Raw genomic sequence first — 20,106 nt, 5'->3', positions numbered from 1 at the left:
ATAATACTGATGCCTATATTAAATCAAGCTCTCAAATAATGAAACAAGGATCAAAATGTTTCGGGATCAGTAACACAACAATACTTGTTGCAATAGTCCAAATTGGCTACAACAAAAATTGGTAGACAAGTATTGGACAACATTCTGAGGAACGAGAAAGGTGCAGATGTAGACTATCAAGTGTTTGAAGTAAGATGATTCCAAAGATGGCTTAGGCCAAAATAAGCTCTTGCATATATTGCACTTTGATTTTTGTTGAAAGAAACGACACTTAACAGAAACTGACAGTTGTATAAAATAGGGGCTGAAGTGGCGGAGTGGTAAGATGCTAGCCTACAGCCTTGAAGGCTACTGTCAGATCTACAGGTTCGATTCTAAGGTTTTTCAAAGATTAATCCTTTTTCCTATCAAACCTAGGCAACCAATCGAGGCAACCTTAATATTTCCAAGCGAAAGTCTCCCTCATACTCAAGATGAGAACGGAAGTATAACATGACTTTCACTAGAGAGAAAAATTCTGAACCAACTCGATGGGTCATAAATTGCTGTATGGCAATATGACCTGAGTTGGTGTTCAGTGAGAAAAAAAGGTACATTAAAATATGAGCAACTCACCTCGTTGCATATTCTCAGGCATTGTTGTAACTGACAGTGTACATACATCAAGTTTTCTGGAGATCAGTATTAATTTGTTTTCTTTGGCCGATGTGTATCACTAAGCCTGATTCCGAAATATTCAGTTCCTTTGAAATGAAGCATGAAATATACACAAGAATCATCACAAATGCAGGACATGAATATGCAACGAAAAAAATGATAATAATGTTAGTATCAGCACTGAATCTCTCCAATATTAGACGTGTTGGTCAGATACCCTCTGAGACTTGGCAAACATCAAGAAGATCTGCTCCAGAGTAGTCCCACTGATGAGGTAGTCCTCGATGCCAAAATCCTGCTTCATCTGCTCCATCTCCTTGAACAACCTGCTCCAAGGGATTGACGAGTCCATCACCTGCAGCTGCAAGATTCCCTGTGGGAAAGCAAAGAAAGCTAGAGAATAGACACTATTTTATTTTCCGACTGCATATCGTGAAATTAGTTGATACGTACTTGGTTCCTATCTCTCAGTACTGAACCATAGAAAACGTTCTGGAAATGGACGATGATGGATGTAACAGCCTCCTGGTTATCTTCTGCTTCTCTCTTTGGCTTGATCGTCACCATGTAACCCTGGCCGAATTTCGATTTGAGGTGCTGGATGGATCCGAGACACTTGAATTTGCCATTCACCATTATGGCCAGTCTCTCACAGAGGTGCTCGCATTCCTCCATGCTAAGTTTTTGGATAAAATCATTTAATACAATATGGGTATTGCACAGACTAAGAAAATTGTATGAGGTAATATCAAATAAAGAAAATATATGAGTGATCACAGTCTGGTTGTCACCTGTGAGTGCAAAGGATGATGGATGATCTGCTTGTCTCTCTGACTTCTTCCAGTACCCTCCACATCTTCCTTCTTGAAACGGGATCAACTCCGGATGAAGGCTCATCTAATAGAATAACTGGCGGGGATCCAATAATTGCAAGAGCAAGTGAAAGTTTACGCTTGCTGCCGCCACTACAAAATAATAAGTATAAGGGGATTGTTCAATTACAACATGCACTTCATGTATATATAATTCATTTTATGTATGCTATATTGTAATTGGTGGTTCGAAATAGATTATAGTCACCCTCGCCATTCAGGTGACTGTATCCCAAGCTTAACAAATTGAACTAAGCCCCTTCCTCCTCCGGAAGCCTGGATGAATTACTCTTCTAGAGCATTATTGAAGGTAAATCCTTTCAGTGATAGTCATAAGGGGGAAGAGATATGTGTTGTCGAAGGTGGATCAATACCACTCTTCAACTGGCATGTATCCGCACTCATTTGGCTTTTCACTTGTTCTTTTTCAGTTGGTCTTGCATGCACATTGTTGCAGTTGCATATCAGGCTTTGGCTATGGCTGGGACAATATCATTTGGTAATTTTTGTTGCATCACAGTCATTTTCTGAACACTAGGGCTAATTAGACCAAGATCTACAATTTATTGCTGATTCCGAACGGCAGGCTTGGTTTTTTTATACTCACTTAGAGGTTGGTGCGCTAACCACTCTATGTGATACTCTGTGGTAGCAATCTTTTTTTTGTGGTGATTACCACCGTTTCTGTTGTACCATTGTGCCAGGAAAGTTTTGTGACAAGGACAAACCAGGTATCAAACTTGCAACATCTCCAAACAAAGTCCTTTGGTACATTAGGTGAGTATTTTATCAACCTAGGCTACCGTGCGCATGAAGGTATCCTATTACACAGTCTACACTACCGGACGACCTCCTCTAGTGAAGTCAGACAACTATTACACCCCAGTGTTACCTATAAACATATCCTCCTACTCCAATTAATCATATTCTAAGCTGCCTGGTCATCATAGCTAGTTTTCATTTCCATTGTTCAAGAAGCTAGTTTTATCAAAAACCTTTTCGATGTTTTGCAAAAAAACCTAGCTTTGGAAACAGTGCATATATAAACAAGTCTATGTGACCACTGGCTTATATCTACAACTGCCTTGTGCAGTCTGGATAACAGCTTAGTATAGTAAAATCCGGACTACTGGCCTAATGTGGAAGGAGGGTCGGCCAGATAACAGGAAAGCCAGATAGGATGGAGCTCTATAAATGCCCACTTCCTACCCAAACCATACTACCAAAAACCACTCCTATTCATATTTTGTGACCTCTTGGTACAGGTCAGTACTTCATACATAAATGTAAATATTTGTTATGTACTGCACGCTTTAAAAATTTATTACTGAAAAATAAAGTCTAAGAATGTAACTATTGTTACAAAAATGATGTAAATAGTTTTTACTTCTCATTCACTAGCAAAAATACCCGCCACTTCCTGTGTTTTCTTAATTACTGGGAGGGTTGAAAAAGTGACCAACAATTATAAAGGAATGAACTGTTATACATAATACTGGTAGCATTAATGAAGTGATAGACCATTGTGAAGGCATATATGCATGTCTGAAATGCATTGTTAGGGAACCACAGTAACTGAAGTAAACATTCCGAAAGTGATTGTTGGGGCCCAGGAACCATTGTTACCCAATGGTTTTTCAGGCACTTGCCCTACTCTGATGAACTTTTAACGTAGCCTTCAATCCCGGTCCTGTTTGGTATATGTGCAAAATTTGACGACAATCAGTCTAAAATTTTAGATTTGTAGAGGGAACAAACAGACAGTCATACTTTCACATTTATATATAAGATTGTCATTTTTCACTGGTAAAAAGTCATTACCTTATGTAAAAATTAAAATTACGGTATTTATCCGTGAATCTCTCCAAATTGACAACAAATTTAGCAAAGTTTGGTGTCAACTCCAATGATTTGGCAACGTCATGGCATCAAGAGACTAGGCCGGATAGTCAAGATTCTATTGTATTCTGAACTTGACACAACATTACAATAGAAGGTTGCCACAAGCATCTACAGAGAATCAGACAGTTATATTGTGCTGAATCCATAGAGTGAAAGACAACATTGGGTCCAAAATGTGTTTGATTAGGTTAAAGTTGGGGGAAAAATCGGGACCAGTCCAGATTTAAAACTATTTCAACATTCGATTCGCAGGGGTACCTGTGAATGATGGGAGAAGGCAACTTTTATTTTTTTAAGAGGGACCCACTTCACTCAAAAAGAATAAAGATTTTGATTTTACCAATAACCTGGGTCCAGACCCAGGTAAATCAGAATGGAGCGGCATCTCTGAAATATTTGAACTATATATTGATGTATAAAGTCAAACTTGGTTAATTCAGAGTCCAAAGACACTGGGAAAAAGTTCGAATCATCCAATTAATCTATCCAAGATCTATAAACGGACTAAAAATCACAAAATAATCACGGCATCATCATTCACATAGAATTATAATAATCAATTATTAAAATTTTGATCATCAGTTGTGAAACTGTTTTCCAAATTCTAATATAATTGATCTTAGCAGCTACATTCTTCCACTGTTTTGGAATCGCCATCACTGAAGAATTTCTTGACCGTGCTCAAAGCCTGATTTACAGAAACAATTACTGATCATCAGTTATGAAACTGTTTAACAAATTTTGCTATCAAGGAAATGTACTTCTATTAATGCACTATTGCAATAAGTAATTGCTTCTATTAATGCAATTGCAATTTGTACTTTCTGAAACTTTCCGTACTCTTAATGACGATAAGATTCAGATTTCGAATGATACACCATGATCCATAGGTTGAACAAGATAATCGGTATCAAGTGGTATTCACTCTCGATGCACTCCAGCTGAACTATGTTAAAATGTGCATTAAATTGTCAATGAAAAAGTAGAGGAAAAACAGAATATTCAAACTTTATTTGTCTTTAAAGATTTGTCGTTTAACAACTTGATCAAGAAAAGCAAAGTCTGACTTCTTGTAGAATTTTTTTAAACTAAATTTGCTGATACGAAAATTTTTTCTCTCCGACTTAACATTAAATCAGATGAAGAACTTGAGGATAGTTCGTAGAAGTTTGAATTAACCAAGTTTTACTGTATTACAATATTATAAATAATATTTAAAATAATTTAATAAAACAATTTAATAAAACAAATTAATCACTTTCTAAAGCTGCATAAATAATTTTAATCGATTAAAACTGATAACTTTTAACATCTGAAATAAATTAATTTAAAAATCAGTAATTTAAAAAAAACCATTTGATTTAAATCACTAAGTAAACTGCCCCCCCCCCCCCGTCGGCTGCTTATCGGTCATAGGGTCCTTGGCTGAACTTCTACTACGATTTCAGGGGGAAATAACTTGGTTCTAGACTCCCAAAAGAAGAAAACACTTTATTTAATTTATTAGCCAACATCCCTCCTTGAAACAGTTATGTCTCTATGGTACAAACTTTCACACTCCTCACTTTTTCTTATGTCTCAATTCGTTTTTTTTTCTTTCTCTCGCGACTTCTGTTTCTCCCAGGCCTTCTTCCCCTCTTTTCTCCTGAACCTTACACACTACAACCCTGCACAAAATGCATTTCGTTGGAGAAGAGAATTTAGAACATTAGAGGGGTTAAAAAAAAGTAGGGAGACATGTATTTCGCTCAATAAGAAAGCAGCGATTCCCTGAATAAAGCAAAAAATGTGACTCATTGAAGACATTTTTTCCCCTGATCAGAAGATTTCCAATTGTAACAAGATATCACCATGAAAATTGAATGTGGTTCTAATAACGCTCTCTACTATAATTCCACTTTGTAATTTCTACATAATGGCAATTGCTGCAGCGATAAAAAAAAAAAAATCACATGCTAACACATCTTATACACTAGATCAAGCCAGCTAGCAAAATGTGGTACAGTTCATTAGCTGCACATAGAAAGGTGGTTCGTTCCCATTGAAAGGCAATCACAGTAATGTGTCCTGAAAGTGTCAACACTGTCCAAAAATAAAGATTTTAAAAGAAGTGCAGATACCTGTATATTCTCGTTTCTTTATCTGCATGTTCTTCGAGACCCACACTTTTGATGATTTCATTGACAATATTCGGAGCCGATTTGAAAGGGATCCCCCTCAGAGCAGCAAAAAGGTTCAGCATCTCGCGTCCAGTCAATCGATCGAGCAATGGGTCGAACTGAGGACAATAACCAAGGTGAGACTGGAACTAAAATGAAAATTCAAAAGTAAACACATTACCACCAGAACATCTTTTGGTTCTCAAATGCAAACTAATTGTTGTTGGGGAGATTAAAAAGAATAAATTCACCTTTTTCAAAGATGTACAGATGTTATATTTTCCAATATAAGCATTGCCTTTTGTGGGTCGGCTGTCTCCAGTGAGCATCTTGAAAGTCGAGGTCTTTCCAGCACCATTAACACCGAGGAGACCAAAGCATTCTTCCTTGTGGACAGCAAAGGTCAAGTCATCAACTGCACACAGCTGACCATAATGCTTGTAGAGATGTAGACACACCAAAGCCTCTTGCTTGAAAGAGTCACATTTAGCAAGCTCATCAAGTTTCTCTTTCTCCTTCAGGACATCCAAGTCTTCTAGGTCATCTTTTTCGCCTGATGCATGCACGGTGGTGACAGAGTACTTTTTCGGGAATAACCTGACCCAGACAATCCACCACAGGGATCCTAGAGCTCCACTTTCCAGCAGTGCTAGGAAAAGGAAATACAGGCAGCCGGTGACAAATAGCATAAGGGCATCAAAACCGGCCGCTTCGTTGTCAAGAGCCAAGGGGTGCTTTTCCTTGAAACAATTGCCCAGTTTTTTACATTGTTCTGGAACAGAGGAAAAGAAACTGTTTTGTTAAGCTAATTACATCAACACAAATGAGTAGAAGTTGTCAGATCATTTGAACTGCCCTCAATCGGCCAGCAGACTAATTATGACCTAGTTTGACACCAACAGTATAATATAAAATAAAGAAATAGGTCCTACCTGGACAGCACATCAAAATATGTGAATCAGGAATGACACTGAGGCAGGACTGTTGGAGAGTGTCCGGAGGGATCATGTCGCAAAACATATTGTTGTAAGAGATGGCCACAGTCTTAACCAAACCCCAAGAAGAGCTGAATGACGGAAGAAGACGAAGTAACCAGACTGTGGCAAGGAGTTTGGTTCCAGCATCGTTCGAAAATAGCATTGTGATCAATGACAAAGGAATGATGGTTACGATGAAAGCCACCGCCGAAATGACGTTGAATCCGGTGCTTGAGTCTTTGAAGCCATGGGAAAGGACGTAGCACAGGGGCACAAAGTTCCAACCAGACAATAAAAGTAACAAGAGTATACTGCCTAATAAAGAAAAAGGACATCACAATTATTGACTGATTTTAGTATAAATATACAGCAGGGCATTATTTAATTTGAAGTTTATGAATCCCCCCATCCCTTGCATATGGAGCAGTTGGGCTGTTTATCTTTCTACAGGATAGGAGGGATTTGTCTCCCATACACTTTGCTGCAATCACACTCAAACACAACGATCATCGGGTGGCAAATGGAATCATCATTCATCAGAAAAGACAATAAGATTACAATCCACGAATGTTCACGTTGGCTGCTCCAAATCAAAACTTCATAGCTGCAAACTTTTAAAAATGAAAATTAGGGAGATTTTTATTTTTGCGCAGGGACCCATATTTTATATTAAAACCACTCCCTAATAAATACAAAAGGGATTTGTTCAAATAAAATAGGGATTTTCTGCACATAAAGCTAAAGTGTAGGAATTTTATTCCCTATGTAAAAAACAAATGAAATTGGAGGCCAAAACTTCAATGGTGATCTAAAATACAAGTTATATATATATACTGTGTTCAATCAGAAAACAAAGATGTGAACAAAAATTCTGCGTAAATGACCCCAAAATCATCCAAAGATGAAGGAAAAAAAGCGTCAATTTGTGAAGAACACTGATTTTTTGTGACACTTGCTTGATTTTTTTGTTTGATTTCACATGGGTGAGGATATCAGTCTTTCCACCATGACCGATGTTTATTTCCATAACACAACTTGCGCAAAAAGAAAAAGCCTACCCTTTTCTGGAACTTTTGATGAAAGGAAATTCAACGGAATAAGTATCTTTAAAATTGATTAAATATTTTTTGGCTTATCATGTATTCATGTTTTGTTATCGTACGTATGTAACTTCAACAAAAGAGGAAGTTTTGACCATGTGCGTGTCACTTTAATCTTCAATTATTATCCAGGACTATTGGCTGCTAAGCTATTTCCCTGCACGATAAGACAAACAACATTTCTTGTTACTATCAGAGGGTTTGTAAAACTTTCTTAAAAAACAAATTTCCCAATATTCCCCCATTTACGACGTGTGACGTCATTTCGAAAAGGGGAAAAAACAGAGGCAAAAGACTTTTTTGCCTGTTTTTTTGTGGGAGGCAAAAAGTTTGCCCCCACAAGAAATTCCTTAGGGATTGTTTTGAGAAGCGGGATTCTTTTTAAATGAAGTAGGGAATTTTTAGGGACAATTAGGGATTTTTGTAAAAATTTGGGAGATTTAAGAACTTTTCGGGAGATTGAGAGGTGAAGCTAAAATTCGGGAGACTTGGCAGCTATATGACTATGCTGAGCTGTCAATGGAAACATAGGGCGCACGAGACCAGTGAGAATACGTCTACTTCCACTAATCACGTGGAATAAATGGCGAGATTCCTCCAGTGTGAGAAAAGACTCCTGGATAAAGATTGTGATTAGATGGTGGGAGCAGTAACCATTGCAGCTACTTGATCTTCTCAGCAGATGAAGCCATCATCTCTTCTGGTTGACCAAGGGTGTCTAGAGCCATACATGTCACATATACATGCCACCGCTCCGAGCATCTTCCAACAGCTTCATCAAAATGATCAAGTTTGCAGTCAATGAATCAATATTTCCACCCCCCTTCTCATCTAATTCTAATCATACAATCTTGTTCGAAGTATGTCAGCTCGGTAATGTAAAAAAAACTTTGAATTCATCATAGAGACATCTCCAGAGATAAGCATAATGAATATGATTCAGTGAACACCTTCCCACAATGAGAAAGTGTCTTTAAGTGATGCGTTCAGGACCTGCCCACTGCCAGAGATAGCTCAGAGACCAGGTGAAGGTCTGGGGGTATACCCCCCTCCCCTTCTCGTTCTTAATAAGAATCCGCTTAATTACGAATTTGATATTTAGTTAAGAAGCGAGAGGGAATTTTGCAATCACATTCTCAACATTATTTGTTCAGAAATCAGAATTTTGCTGACAACAACAAGCTGCTGTGCCAAGGAATAAGACAGTGATTTCAGAGTTTGCCATGCAATAGCAAAAAACAAGTGATCACATTTTCAAAAGAGTTAGAAAGTTCATAATTTTTATCGGTAATGCATTGAGGAGTTTCTTGACACAGTAAAACCTGTCTTCAACGTAACCTGTATTAAGCGGAAACCTGTCTTCAATAGAAAAAAAAATCTTGGTCCCGTGATTTCAATGCCAAAATAATATTAAAAAACTTGGATTGAAAGGAACCTGTCTACCGCAGAAAAAGAAAGGAAAATTTCACACTAACACCAAGACTGTGACACTACGATCCAGGCCTGTCACTTGGGGATGGGGGGGGGGGGGTTGCCCCCGACTTTCGAAAATACATTAAAAATGGTATATATACAAATATATATACATACATATATACATACATTGAGTACATGTGCTTTGCCCCCCCCCCCCGGAAAAAGTTGAAATGACGGCCCTGCTACAATCATACAAAATGTTAAACAGTTCAAAAATTTTTATGCAATTCTTGCTTGCCAATACGAGTTCTACTTCACCTACCCTTAGAATTAGTAATAACCGTTTCCATACTTGATGCTATGGTTTAAAAAGCCATATGTAGCTTTAACTGTAACAATTCTTTTTCCAGAAAAGCAAGCTTTTCTACGAGAAAAATCAGTGTAAGGGTTGGGTTCTTAAATAATATGCAAGACATAAAATTGTATGCTTTCCGTGATTGCAGGGCTGAAATTAGGTGTGGGGAGATAAATTAAGAGGAAACAAGAAAAACTTTCATCTTTTCAGCTTTAATTGTGCATTGAAGCCGAAATAACTTAAAAATTAGATTTTGATGGCACTGTCAATGATTTTGCTCATATGAGAGTGTGAAAAAAACATTAATTTCAAGATATTTCATGGAGAATTTTACATCACATTTCTCATTTAAAATATACATTTTCTTATGTGCATACAAACAAATGTACTGTATTAACTGATGTATCAAACTTCTTCGACCACAGTCGATCCCTTCCCCTCCAATACCTCTTTTGCCCAAAGCACAATCAAGTCAAAGTCGAACCCTTAGGAGAGCAGTAGCTTAATGCTAAAAAATAATCAATAGATCAAGTTATACGGTTCCACATAAAATGTGTCCCCACTTTTAGCCGGATCAACAATGGTCTGAGCTATCATAAAACTCGAGGTTTAAAACTCATGAAACACACGATCAGACTAAGCGAGTCACGCGATGAAAGTATAACTTAATTCATTTTTAATTTAACATTTAACTAAAATATCACGGACCAGCCGGAACAAACTATTGATGAAAAATAAAACAGAACAATATGAGTGATAACATAACAGAAATCAACTATTTTAAAGAACGCTGGACGCATGCGCATCACACGCCACAAATCACAGCACAAGCTATGACGACGGAATAATCTTCATTTGCATATCCGCCACAAAGTTAATACTTGTACAGGAAGAATCAACCAAACCAATCAACTGACCAGAAAGAATCAACAGATTTTAAAATATTTTTATATTCTTTTAAAAAATTAAAAACACGTAATATGAGTGCATGTGATGAGTCGTATGTGAATGTGTAGTGGAAATGTCTACATTTTAGATTATGAAAAATTAGTAACACTGTTGTGTCGTTTATGAACCTCTTTTGATGAAGTGAAGTCATTGAAAATATTGGGAGGGCTTAAGAATATCAGTAAGCAGGAGTGCAGAAGTTAAAAATATTGTGAAGAGTACACCGGGTACTCGCTACTATAATAATTTTACACGTGTATTTTACAAGAGAATTTGTACATTTTTGAGTCTATTTTCACAAAAAGCACTGAGCCAAAGGTAATAACAATGCTGCAGAAGAAGTATACAAATATTGCGTGTGGGCAGAGCTTGTGACCACAGAAGATAAGCGCACTAAATGTTTTCTGTGATTCACATGTTCATACTCCTCTGTAATAGGGGCCATTCAAGTATTACGTCAGCAAATTTTTAGCTATTTTTTTAACCCTCCTCCCTCAGCGCTGCCTACTTTAAGCCATACATGGTAAATTGCCACCAAATGTGGCCCTGGAGGTTAGCTGATGTGGCTTGCCTTCTCAAACCCAATTACGTAAAAATGAACTAAACAGCACATTCACAGATCACTTAAATGACCTGTGGCACAATTCCAGAACATTTAAGTGGCCCGTGACACATTTAAAGATCCCTTGAGTGACATGCGGCACAATTTTAGAGCACTTAAGCAGCCCGCCCCCAGTGCGGTTCTACATCACGTAAGTTACTTGCGGAACATTCCCAGATCACTTGAGTGATGCGTTGCACAGTTCCAGAGCACTTATATATAAGCGGCACAGAAACATTTCCATAACACTTAAGCAGCCTGGATGCATTTCATGAGCACTTGAAGGATCCGTGAAACACTTAGAGATCGCTGAAGTGGCTCTGGAAGGGATTTATCACTAGGGAGAATGTTGATTCAGTGTCCACAAACTAGCGAAAGATTTTTCTTGTTTTTGGGGCACTGAGTATACCATGCCATTAAGAATATTTCATATTTATACGTAATACTGGAATGACCCAACATTCTATGTGTTTCTCACAAGAATTAAGTAAACTTTACAAGCTATCAGATAAAATAAGTAGCCACAAACATATGGATGAACGGAATGAGATGGAGAATTATCGGCAGATTGGAGACAGGGCAATCACAAGTGCAGGTGGTGGCTGCAGAGCTCTAAGTAACGCCCAGCGTCATCTGCAGTTTGTGGAAACAGTTTCAGGACAATGGATCCATATCAAGAAGACCTGGACAAGGTCGCTGAAGAGCTACGGCAACCAATGAGGATCGTTATTTGATGCTTTTAGCACGCCGCCACAGGACTGCTACAGTATTACAGCTCTAACATGAGCTACATGCTGCCAGTAGTTTTTCAGAAATTTGACACAATGTCAGATTGGTGATTCTCTTAATTTTGCACACGAGTGTACTTCTGTAGTTGAATCATAATTTTGTATAATAAAGCAAGTGTGGCTGCGCCACAACCATGAAAATGTTATGAATATTCAAAATAATGTAACTGTAATGGTATAGAACCATTCTTCCTACAAAAGGAGCCCAAAAAATATTTTTGGGTTCGGCCTTGCATTTGGTAATGGTGACAATGAGTTTGTGGTTATAAAAAGTTATTCACTCTGCACCATTACGATGAGCAAGATATGCAATCTGTCCTAACTTTCAATTCTGTTGATGGCACTGTGCGCAGGATTCAAAGCTAAAAAGCATGAGAGTAGTTTAAAATCTCATAATAAAACAGTTCTACCAACTAAATATTGAAAAATAATCTGATTTCAGCCGTTGGTGGTTATGGAAACGAAAGGAGATTCATCAACTAAACAAATCAAAAATGTCCCAGAAAACGGGTCACATAGTCATTATTTGGAGGGGGTCACACTTCGAAAGTTTCAGAACCACTGTTCTAGGTAGAACGCCTGTCCTAGTGTTAAAAGAAAGCTGCCTCTCCCAGTAGTAGTAGATTAAAGACTGTGGTTAATAAATATTAATGTATTGTGAAAAACTTACCGGCAGAAATGGGTTTCATGAAGACAACATCAGCACAGAACAAAGCAAATGGCAGTAACATGATCAAACTTGTAAGAAAGTGACAGAACATGTCCCACAGGAACATCCCCAACCAGTACGTAAAGCAGCTGAGTCCGGTGAGGAGTTGTAGTAGTTTCGCCCTTGTGACACGTTCCATGACCGGCACAAAGATGTACACCGCTATCAGAGTACATACCACCAACGAGAAAAACAATATGGAAAGGACCCTGACCAGGATCATATTTAAAAGTACATTGAATTCTTGCTGTGATGTTTCTGGGAGAGGAGCATTTGTCAGAGACAGGCGAGCCGTCTTGTCCTTGCCATAGTACCTAAGCAAAGCATTGTGCATCAGGTTCAGCGAAATCGGCATGGTGTGGTAAGGTTGCCCATTGTACCATGCCTTTAACTTGAGGATACCTGCCTCCTTTACTTTGCTGCTGCCACCAACAAACCATGATGTAAGGTACCTTCGTAGGTTAGTCTCACCTACTTGCAAGATAAATTTCATTGGATCGTCAGTTTTGGTCACTGTGACACCGTTTTCATCCAAGAGAGGTTTGTAATAGTCTCTTATCAAGGTGTACTCTGAGCTCTCATTGGCTGTAAGGAATCCTTTAGATGTGCCATACACTGCTCTGAGATCCAGCTTCAGGCGGTCAGTTAAACCCTGTTCACTGGAGAGTTTCCTCAGCAGGAGAGCTAAGATCATGATGATAAGGAACGGATAAATAAATTGATAGAAGATGCCACTGTAGAAACGCTTTGAATAATGGAATCTTTTTATCAGGATGCAACGCAACTGATTGAGGAACATGATCGACCCTTTCGCTCTTTCAGAGTCCTTAATCAAAAATGTTCCTGCAATAAAAAGAGTATACCGTTGTATTCTATTAGATACAAAATACACCCGAAATAGAACAGGTTATAAAATAAAATTTAAAAAAATTCAGTAAGTCTTCAGTTGTTAAAAGTACATGTCTGTGCAACTGGAATGGATCGGTGATGGGTGGAGAGAGAATGCCCAGCACCACCTATAGAAGAAGGCCTCCGCACGAAGCTCATGACGTCACTGAAGGTCATTTCACCTATTGCCACTGAATATAGCAGGCCGACATATGCCATGTCTTTACTTTTTTTTGTACTATATCTAATGGCAATAGAAGAAATAGCCTTCTTTAGTGACGTCACATGCTTCGTGAAGAGGCCTCCTTCTGTAGGTGGTGTTGGACTGCCTCATTCAAAATATATTCATTAAATATTTCCTTTTTCACCTTGATAAATCATCCAGCATCATCGTCAAGAGATGTCCACCTGGTTGTTTATGCTAAAAACAAACATGGCATCAAGGTTCCTGTTGACATTTGATGATTCTGGAATGATGAAAGTGATATATCCATTATGCAAAGTAGTCATCGTCAGTGATTGGTCTATGCTGCAGGTGGTCTGTCCACACCTTTGGATCATCTTTAGTGATTGGCTGGCTGTTTGCAGGATGTCTCGTAAGTCCTAATTTGGTCTTTATCTCAACTGTTCGTCATAAAAGTATGGTATTAATGCTCAAAACATGTTAAGAAATCAGTCCTGAGAGTGAAAATACAGTGCCATAAAATAAAAAAATCTAAATATTTTGTACAGTTCCCCTGGTCCTCTAACTTCCAATTAGAAAACTGTTGCCCTGTCTCTCTTGAGGCCAAAAAAAAATTCCATGTTTCTAAGTGCAATACTCACTGAGATATTCGAATTTAGAAAAGTTGGGAAAGAATAGTATAAATGAGGAAAAGACTGTCGTTAGTTTATGCTGTTCTTTGTAAACTTTTTTCCGGTTTTCGAATTTGAACATCTATAGCAGAATATTACACTCAGAAACATGGAAGTTTTTTGTTAGTCTCAGAAGAGACAGGGCAACAACTTTCTAGTTGGAAATTAGAGGAAAAGGAATAAAAATTTAGATTTTTTTATGATACTCTGTATTTTCACTCCCAAAACTGGAAGAGAGCGATTCCTGGACACATTTTGGCATTTTTTCAATTAGAACCATACCTCTATGAAGAATGGTTGTTGGGATAAAGGTCAAATTAGGACTTAAAGGATTGATGCATCCCTTTGCTTCATCTTGCATCTTTGTCAATTGTTTCACTGGTCATGTTCCAAGAAAATCAGTGTCTGAAAGCTATGGCATAACTCTCCCGTAAATTTTCTATTCCATTTTCTATTCTAATTCCTATTTCTATTTACACGTAAGGAATAAGGAGTTGTCTTGGTACTGAGGAGCTCTCAACAAACTTCCAGCCATACGTCGAGACGACCTTATCTCCATGGACTGCAGATAAATATACCAGAGAGGCATAGAGACTTATGGAGAAAGCAAATCATTCTTAACTTTGTAAAAATTTATAACCTAAATTCTGATGGATCAAATTGTGTTAAATTTAAAATATAGATTTGGAATTTGAACCTTGACTCTTGTTTTGGTGATGCTCATTCATTATCTCAATTGTGCGACTTTGTCATATCTGGAGCAGATATATTCAACATGTTGCTCACAAGCATCAAAGTGCTCACTGAAGCAATCAAAAGTACTTGATGCTTGGACTTGATTCCTTAACAAAGCATAATATCAAGGCTGAAATCCGATTGAAAAAAAAAAATATTTGAAAAAAATACTGATTTCAGCATATGTAAAAATCATCATATGGTGTCCTTCTTTTGACCATCCTCGCAGACAATGATGTTCACATAAGTAACGTGACGTGGTAAATACAGAATAGAAGTTCATTGCACAATACTCACTCTCACTATAAATATGTGTATCGACACAAATCAATCCATCAGTGGAACACAGAGTATGTCAGTTCCAAAAATGCCAGGCCGGTAAAGAAATTCTTCCCTTCGATTCCGGCGAGAAGGAAGTGTTACCATTTCTCCACAAATTTCCATCTGACCCAATTTATTACTGGGCATGGGAATTTTCAAAGTTATCTCGCGAGAATGAAACTTGCCAGTAGTTCGCTGTGTATATGTGGAACCAATGAAGAAGATCCTATGCATCTTCTTCTGTCGTGCAAAAATCTAACGAAGGAGAGGGTTCATTTCAGAAAAGAACTTAAGAAACTGTCTATTTCTTGGCCGCCTGCATTGTCCGATTTGGTCAAATCAAAGGAAGTCCTTCGCATTCTAAAAATATATGTACAAAATATCTTTGCGAAAAAATAATTGGTTTCTATTTTATTTTTTGTATATACAATGTGTACATTCTCATTTTCCTTGCAAGTGCTGTTTTCGATTCTTGAATAATTAATCAAAATTTCCATTTAAGTACTAATTATTATTATTATTATTGTTATTATTATTATTTTTTTTTTTTTTTCTCACTATCTTTGTATGTATGTATTGGTGTGTGTATATATATGTGTATGTGTGGATATATATATATACTTATGTGTGGTCGTATATTTTTCTATTCATGTGTGTGTATTGAATTTTTTTTTTTTTTTTTTTTTCATTGCATTGATACCATATGGCATTCACTGGTGCAATATTGCGCTTTGAAGTGCATTCGTATATTGTTATTGTACATACTGATCTGATTTTTCCTTTCTTTTGTATTACGCTGTATTGCAAATTTTGAGTTTCTTGAACCGTATATGTTTGTTGTTGTTACTTACGTTTGTAAGCCTCGTGGCATACTCTGTGGAACACGGGGAGTTGTTTCTGAAGGACCCAAATAAAAAAAAAAAAAAAAAAAAAAAAAAAATACTCACTTGCATTGCAAGAATCATTCGTTTCACAATGAACATCTTTCTGTTTGATATCACTCTTCTTCGCCATCTTCAATAGAGATGCATCACCAAGCGATACAACCCTAGATGAATGGGGAGAAAAAAAAAAGAATTATTATTTCATGGAATGTCTCGCTTCTAATTAGTCATGAAGAAATGATTATATCGGCCATAGCCGGTTTCTATAAGGAAGTTTCAGATGCTATAGAATTTCAAAGAAGCAGGATAGTCTCATTGAACTTAAGTCATTGAAATCATATCAGAGAACACTATATTACAGAAGTTATTTTCCATCCTTAGAGCATATGTAAACTGAAAGGAACTACTGTCAGATCTAACTTAGCTAACAGCCCATGATTAGAGATATGTATATTTTGCAAATAAATTATCAAAATTTTGCATAAAAAGAATATTTTTGAATCAAAACTCTTATATTTATTCACAAAAACAAACTAGACCAATGACACATTTTTTTTCAAGTTTATTTACAAGGCTAAGTCGAAAGCTAACATTACTCCCTATATTCTCTTCTAGCACAGGGGTTCTTAACCTAAGGTAAACAGACCCTGGAGTGGAAGGGGGTCTTTGGAGAGATTTCAGGAAGTCCGGTTTCGGACAGAACAAAGAAACAAAAGTCTGCTATTTAATGAACGGTAAAAGGAGGTAAATGATAAAGATTTCACAGAAAAGTAGTATAACTCTGATTTTCATATTTGTTCATTAAAAATGACAAAAATTTTACATTTATCACATCTATTTCATGAAGATGAAAATTACATATCCCTACCCATGATCAATGATAATAGCCACCAGATAGCAACATACAGAGAGAGATGATGTCACTCTCCACACAGCACTTTCTGTATGCATAGGCCTGCCTGGACATGGCTGGGGATCTCATGAAAATTAGATTTGGTTACAATTTTCAAGACTAAGTGTATAAGTTGATGGTCCTGAGGTGGCAGATCGACTCCATTTCAGTATACCCCCTGGATGTTGGCACAGATGTGGATAAAAATTAGGAAGTTATGATTCTAATGGACTAACAGCTCTTCTGCCCACAATCTCCTTGACACCAGCCACAAGAGCTTGCATTAAAAAAAATCAATATTTTTTTTGATTTGAGTTTGAGCATATGTGATAGATACAATACAATACAACAATACAAATACTCTTCTAACGATGGGCACGGAGGGTGCTTCGACTTAACAACTCAAATCAATTGACGTATTAATCAACCAGAATGAAATGAATGTCAAAACAAACTTGAAACAAGTTAGAATCTGAAGATGGACGTTGGATGGCAAGATGATAAATGTTCTCAAAATTCCCAATTAATGTAATGAAAAATTCTTCTAAAAAATTACCCAGCAACAAGAAACCTCAGCATGAAACATGGATGTGCAATACATGAATATTGCTGAAGTAAATACTGACTCAAAACGACTAGCATAAATAACATATATAAAATTACTTCAAGAAGACATCATCCATCGTGGTATAAGTTAGACCAAATGACGACACCTTCAGGGATGATAGCTGGTCTTCGAATTGCGTAAACATGTTGCCAAGCATCAAATTAGTGGTTTCAGATGGGAATGAATACACAAGTTCTGCCTCAGACTCATCTTCCAAGGTGATGTCTTCCACATCTTGTGAGAGAAAGTCTGTAACTGTTCCTGGATCGCAGGCAGGCTGTTTTACAACACGGAGAGAATAACCAGCACCTGTTGCATAAGATAAGGAACAACCATTGATGATGACCAACTACAAGCCACATGATAGAGAACTTTCAATCAAGAAAAATAAATGTGTAAATATTTACCAAACTTTCGCTTTAAGAACATCGATGAGCCACAGCATTTAATCCTCCCACCTGACATGATGAGTATTCGATCCCCGAGGATATCTGCTTCTTCCATGTAATGGGTAGTCAAGATTATTGTCTTGTGATGACGAATATTAAGCAGGATGTCCCACACCATTCTGCGGCTTTCTGGATCTAACCCAGAAGTAGGTTCATCTAGAAACAAAACCTTTGAAGGGCAAAAATAAAAACATTCAGGAAATAAATAGAGGCATTTCAGTACACCATTCAGGAAAAAAAGAGGCAATTGGGTAAAACAATGGGAATTCAAATCTGAAAACAGCCCATTACCTTTGAATCTGCAATGAGGGCGATAGCTAGACAAAGTTTTCTTTTCATACCCCCAGATAGTTGTCGTGCCAATTTGTTCTCTGCTGTAGCCAGTCCAAGAAGCTTCATCATCTCATTCGCTTCCTCTGCCAATTGCCGAAAAGAAATACCTTTGATCTGCATTGAGCAGAGAAACATGTTAGAATATAAAAAATAAAAAAACCCACAAAAAACATAACATTCTGGATTAATGCAGGTAAACAGACATTTATGCAAAAGCACTCACACCAGCATAAAATTGAAGATGTTCCCTGACAGATAGAGTGTCGTACAGGATGTTCTCCTGTGGGCAGATGCCTAGGTTCTGTCTGGCTTTTGCGGTCTGGGTTCGGATATCAAATCCATCAATCAGAGCCGATCCATCATCCGGTGTGTACAAGCCTGTATCAAAGAACATTCAATAAATATCACTGCATTCACAAAAATAATCCAACTTTTTTCATCAACTGAAAATTTACTTCCGTTCAAACTCGCCTGTTAGGATGCTGATAGTTGTCGTTTTACCGGCACCATTCTGTCCCAGGAGAGCAGTAATCTGACCTTTGTATATATTTACTGAGATATCTTCAATCACAGTTTTTGAGTGAAATCCTACCCTAAACGACTGAAGTAAAAAAAAAATTTTGGAATCAAAATTTACATACAAGGTTCAGAACATGAAACTATGCATAAAATAGCTGAAATACATATATAGCAAATTCTTCTACCACCTTTTCCCACATCAAGATTATTATTAGATCCTTGTGAATAGGGTCAAATTGGTCTATCTTGCCAAGAAAATACCAAAACTTGATATTAAAAGCAACAGATCTTTTAAAAATGACACTATGTGACACCCATGCTTCACAACACACTTTCAAATAACAATATATTCACATTTTCTATGAATACCAGTCTAGAATCTATATTACAACAATAATACAACTACATGATACAATTTCTTTGTTACATAAATACAAAAAAAAAAAAAAAGCTTTATATTGAACAATTATAAACCGACCTAAACCATAATAGGCTGTTGCTAAGAAAAATAATCCACGGAGAAACCCTTGTAGACCTACTGGAAGGACAGACATGTCCCTTGAGGTCAAAAGTGTATGTTGAATGTATTTATGTATATGCTTGTATATATGTTTGTATGTTATAATAATAAAAAAAAAATTTGTCAAGCTTCCCAAAGCGGTTGAGGGAGAAAATATTTCAGCAGAGTGTGCTCAGAAGCTTCAGTTGGTGACACTTGGAAGTATTTGCACAGACGCAAGAACAGTTCTGTGAAGCTATTTTAGGTTATGCGCCTTGAGTGACTTTTCAGGAAAGTGTTGAAACTTTGTGCAGGTGTACGAAATATAGAGCAGCTGTGGATTTTAAAACAAGTTTATTTGAATTTATTACAATAATTCAGTGAAAGAAATATTTGGGTACAAGTTTATTTACTTGAATTTTTCAACCAAATATGCATGACTCACAGAAGTGTGGCACAACATTATGACAAAAAAAAGTAAAGGAAAATCAAGGAAAGTCTTCTGGATTTACGAAAGCTGGAATATCCCTACTGAACAGAGAAGTTCTAAATCAATTATGTGGAAGTGTTTAACAGAGAAAATGAATCTAAAAGGAAATTGTAAATGAAAGCTTTATAGAGCACCTAAATCAGCGGAGAA

At 37.1% G+C, this 20,106-nt stretch overlaps 1 protein-coding gene across 2 annotated transcripts in view; it reads right to left on the bottom strand.

The window, feature by feature from the left end:
• Positions 1 to 514: 514 nt before the first annotated feature.
• The window catches only part of LOC149067872 (phospholipid-transporting ATPase ABCA3-like), a 48,660-nt gene continuing 29,068 nt past the window's right edge, over positions 515 to 20,106 (bottom strand). The window contains exons 10-22 of one of the 2 annotated variants that reach the window (XM_089252311.1): positions 18,920 to 19,049; positions 18,672 to 18,826; positions 18,407 to 18,562; positions 18,074 to 18,284; positions 17,723 to 17,975; positions 16,231 to 16,331; positions 12,446 to 13,327; positions 6,523 to 6,882; positions 5,842 to 6,362; positions 5,552 to 5,739; positions 1,449 to 1,622; positions 1,111 to 1,333; positions 515 to 1,030 (exon numbers count right to left, since the gene is read on the bottom strand). In XM_089252311.1, the coding sequence (XP_089108437.1) occupies positions 854 to 1,030; positions 1,111 to 1,333; positions 1,449 to 1,622; positions 5,552 to 5,739; positions 5,842 to 6,362; positions 6,523 to 6,882; positions 12,446 to 13,327; positions 16,231 to 16,331; positions 17,723 to 17,975; positions 18,074 to 18,284; positions 18,407 to 18,562; positions 18,672 to 18,826; positions 18,920 to 19,049 (3,531 nt within the window). In that variant the 3' untranslated portion in view covers positions 515 to 853. The remainder of the gene's footprint in view (positions 1,031 to 1,110; positions 1,334 to 1,448; positions 1,623 to 5,551; positions 5,740 to 5,841; positions 6,363 to 6,522; positions 6,883 to 12,445; positions 13,328 to 16,230; positions 16,332 to 17,722; positions 17,976 to 18,073; positions 18,285 to 18,406; positions 18,563 to 18,671; positions 18,827 to 18,919; positions 19,050 to 20,106) is intronic. The other variant, XM_089252312.1, reaches the window with a different exon arrangement.

Source organism: Pholcus phalangioides, unplaced genomic scaffold (assembly GCF_987345545.1).
Source record: "Pholcus phalangioides strain wild (caught in Gottingen) unplaced genomic scaffold, Ppha-v1.0 ptg000028l_1, whole genome shotgun sequence".
NCBI classification, from domain to species: Eukaryota; Metazoa; Arthropoda; class Arachnida; order Araneae; family Pholcidae; genus Pholcus; species Pholcus phalangioides.
Note: the sequence above shows the minus strand (reverse complement) of the source record. Positions and strands in the feature narration are given on the sequence as shown.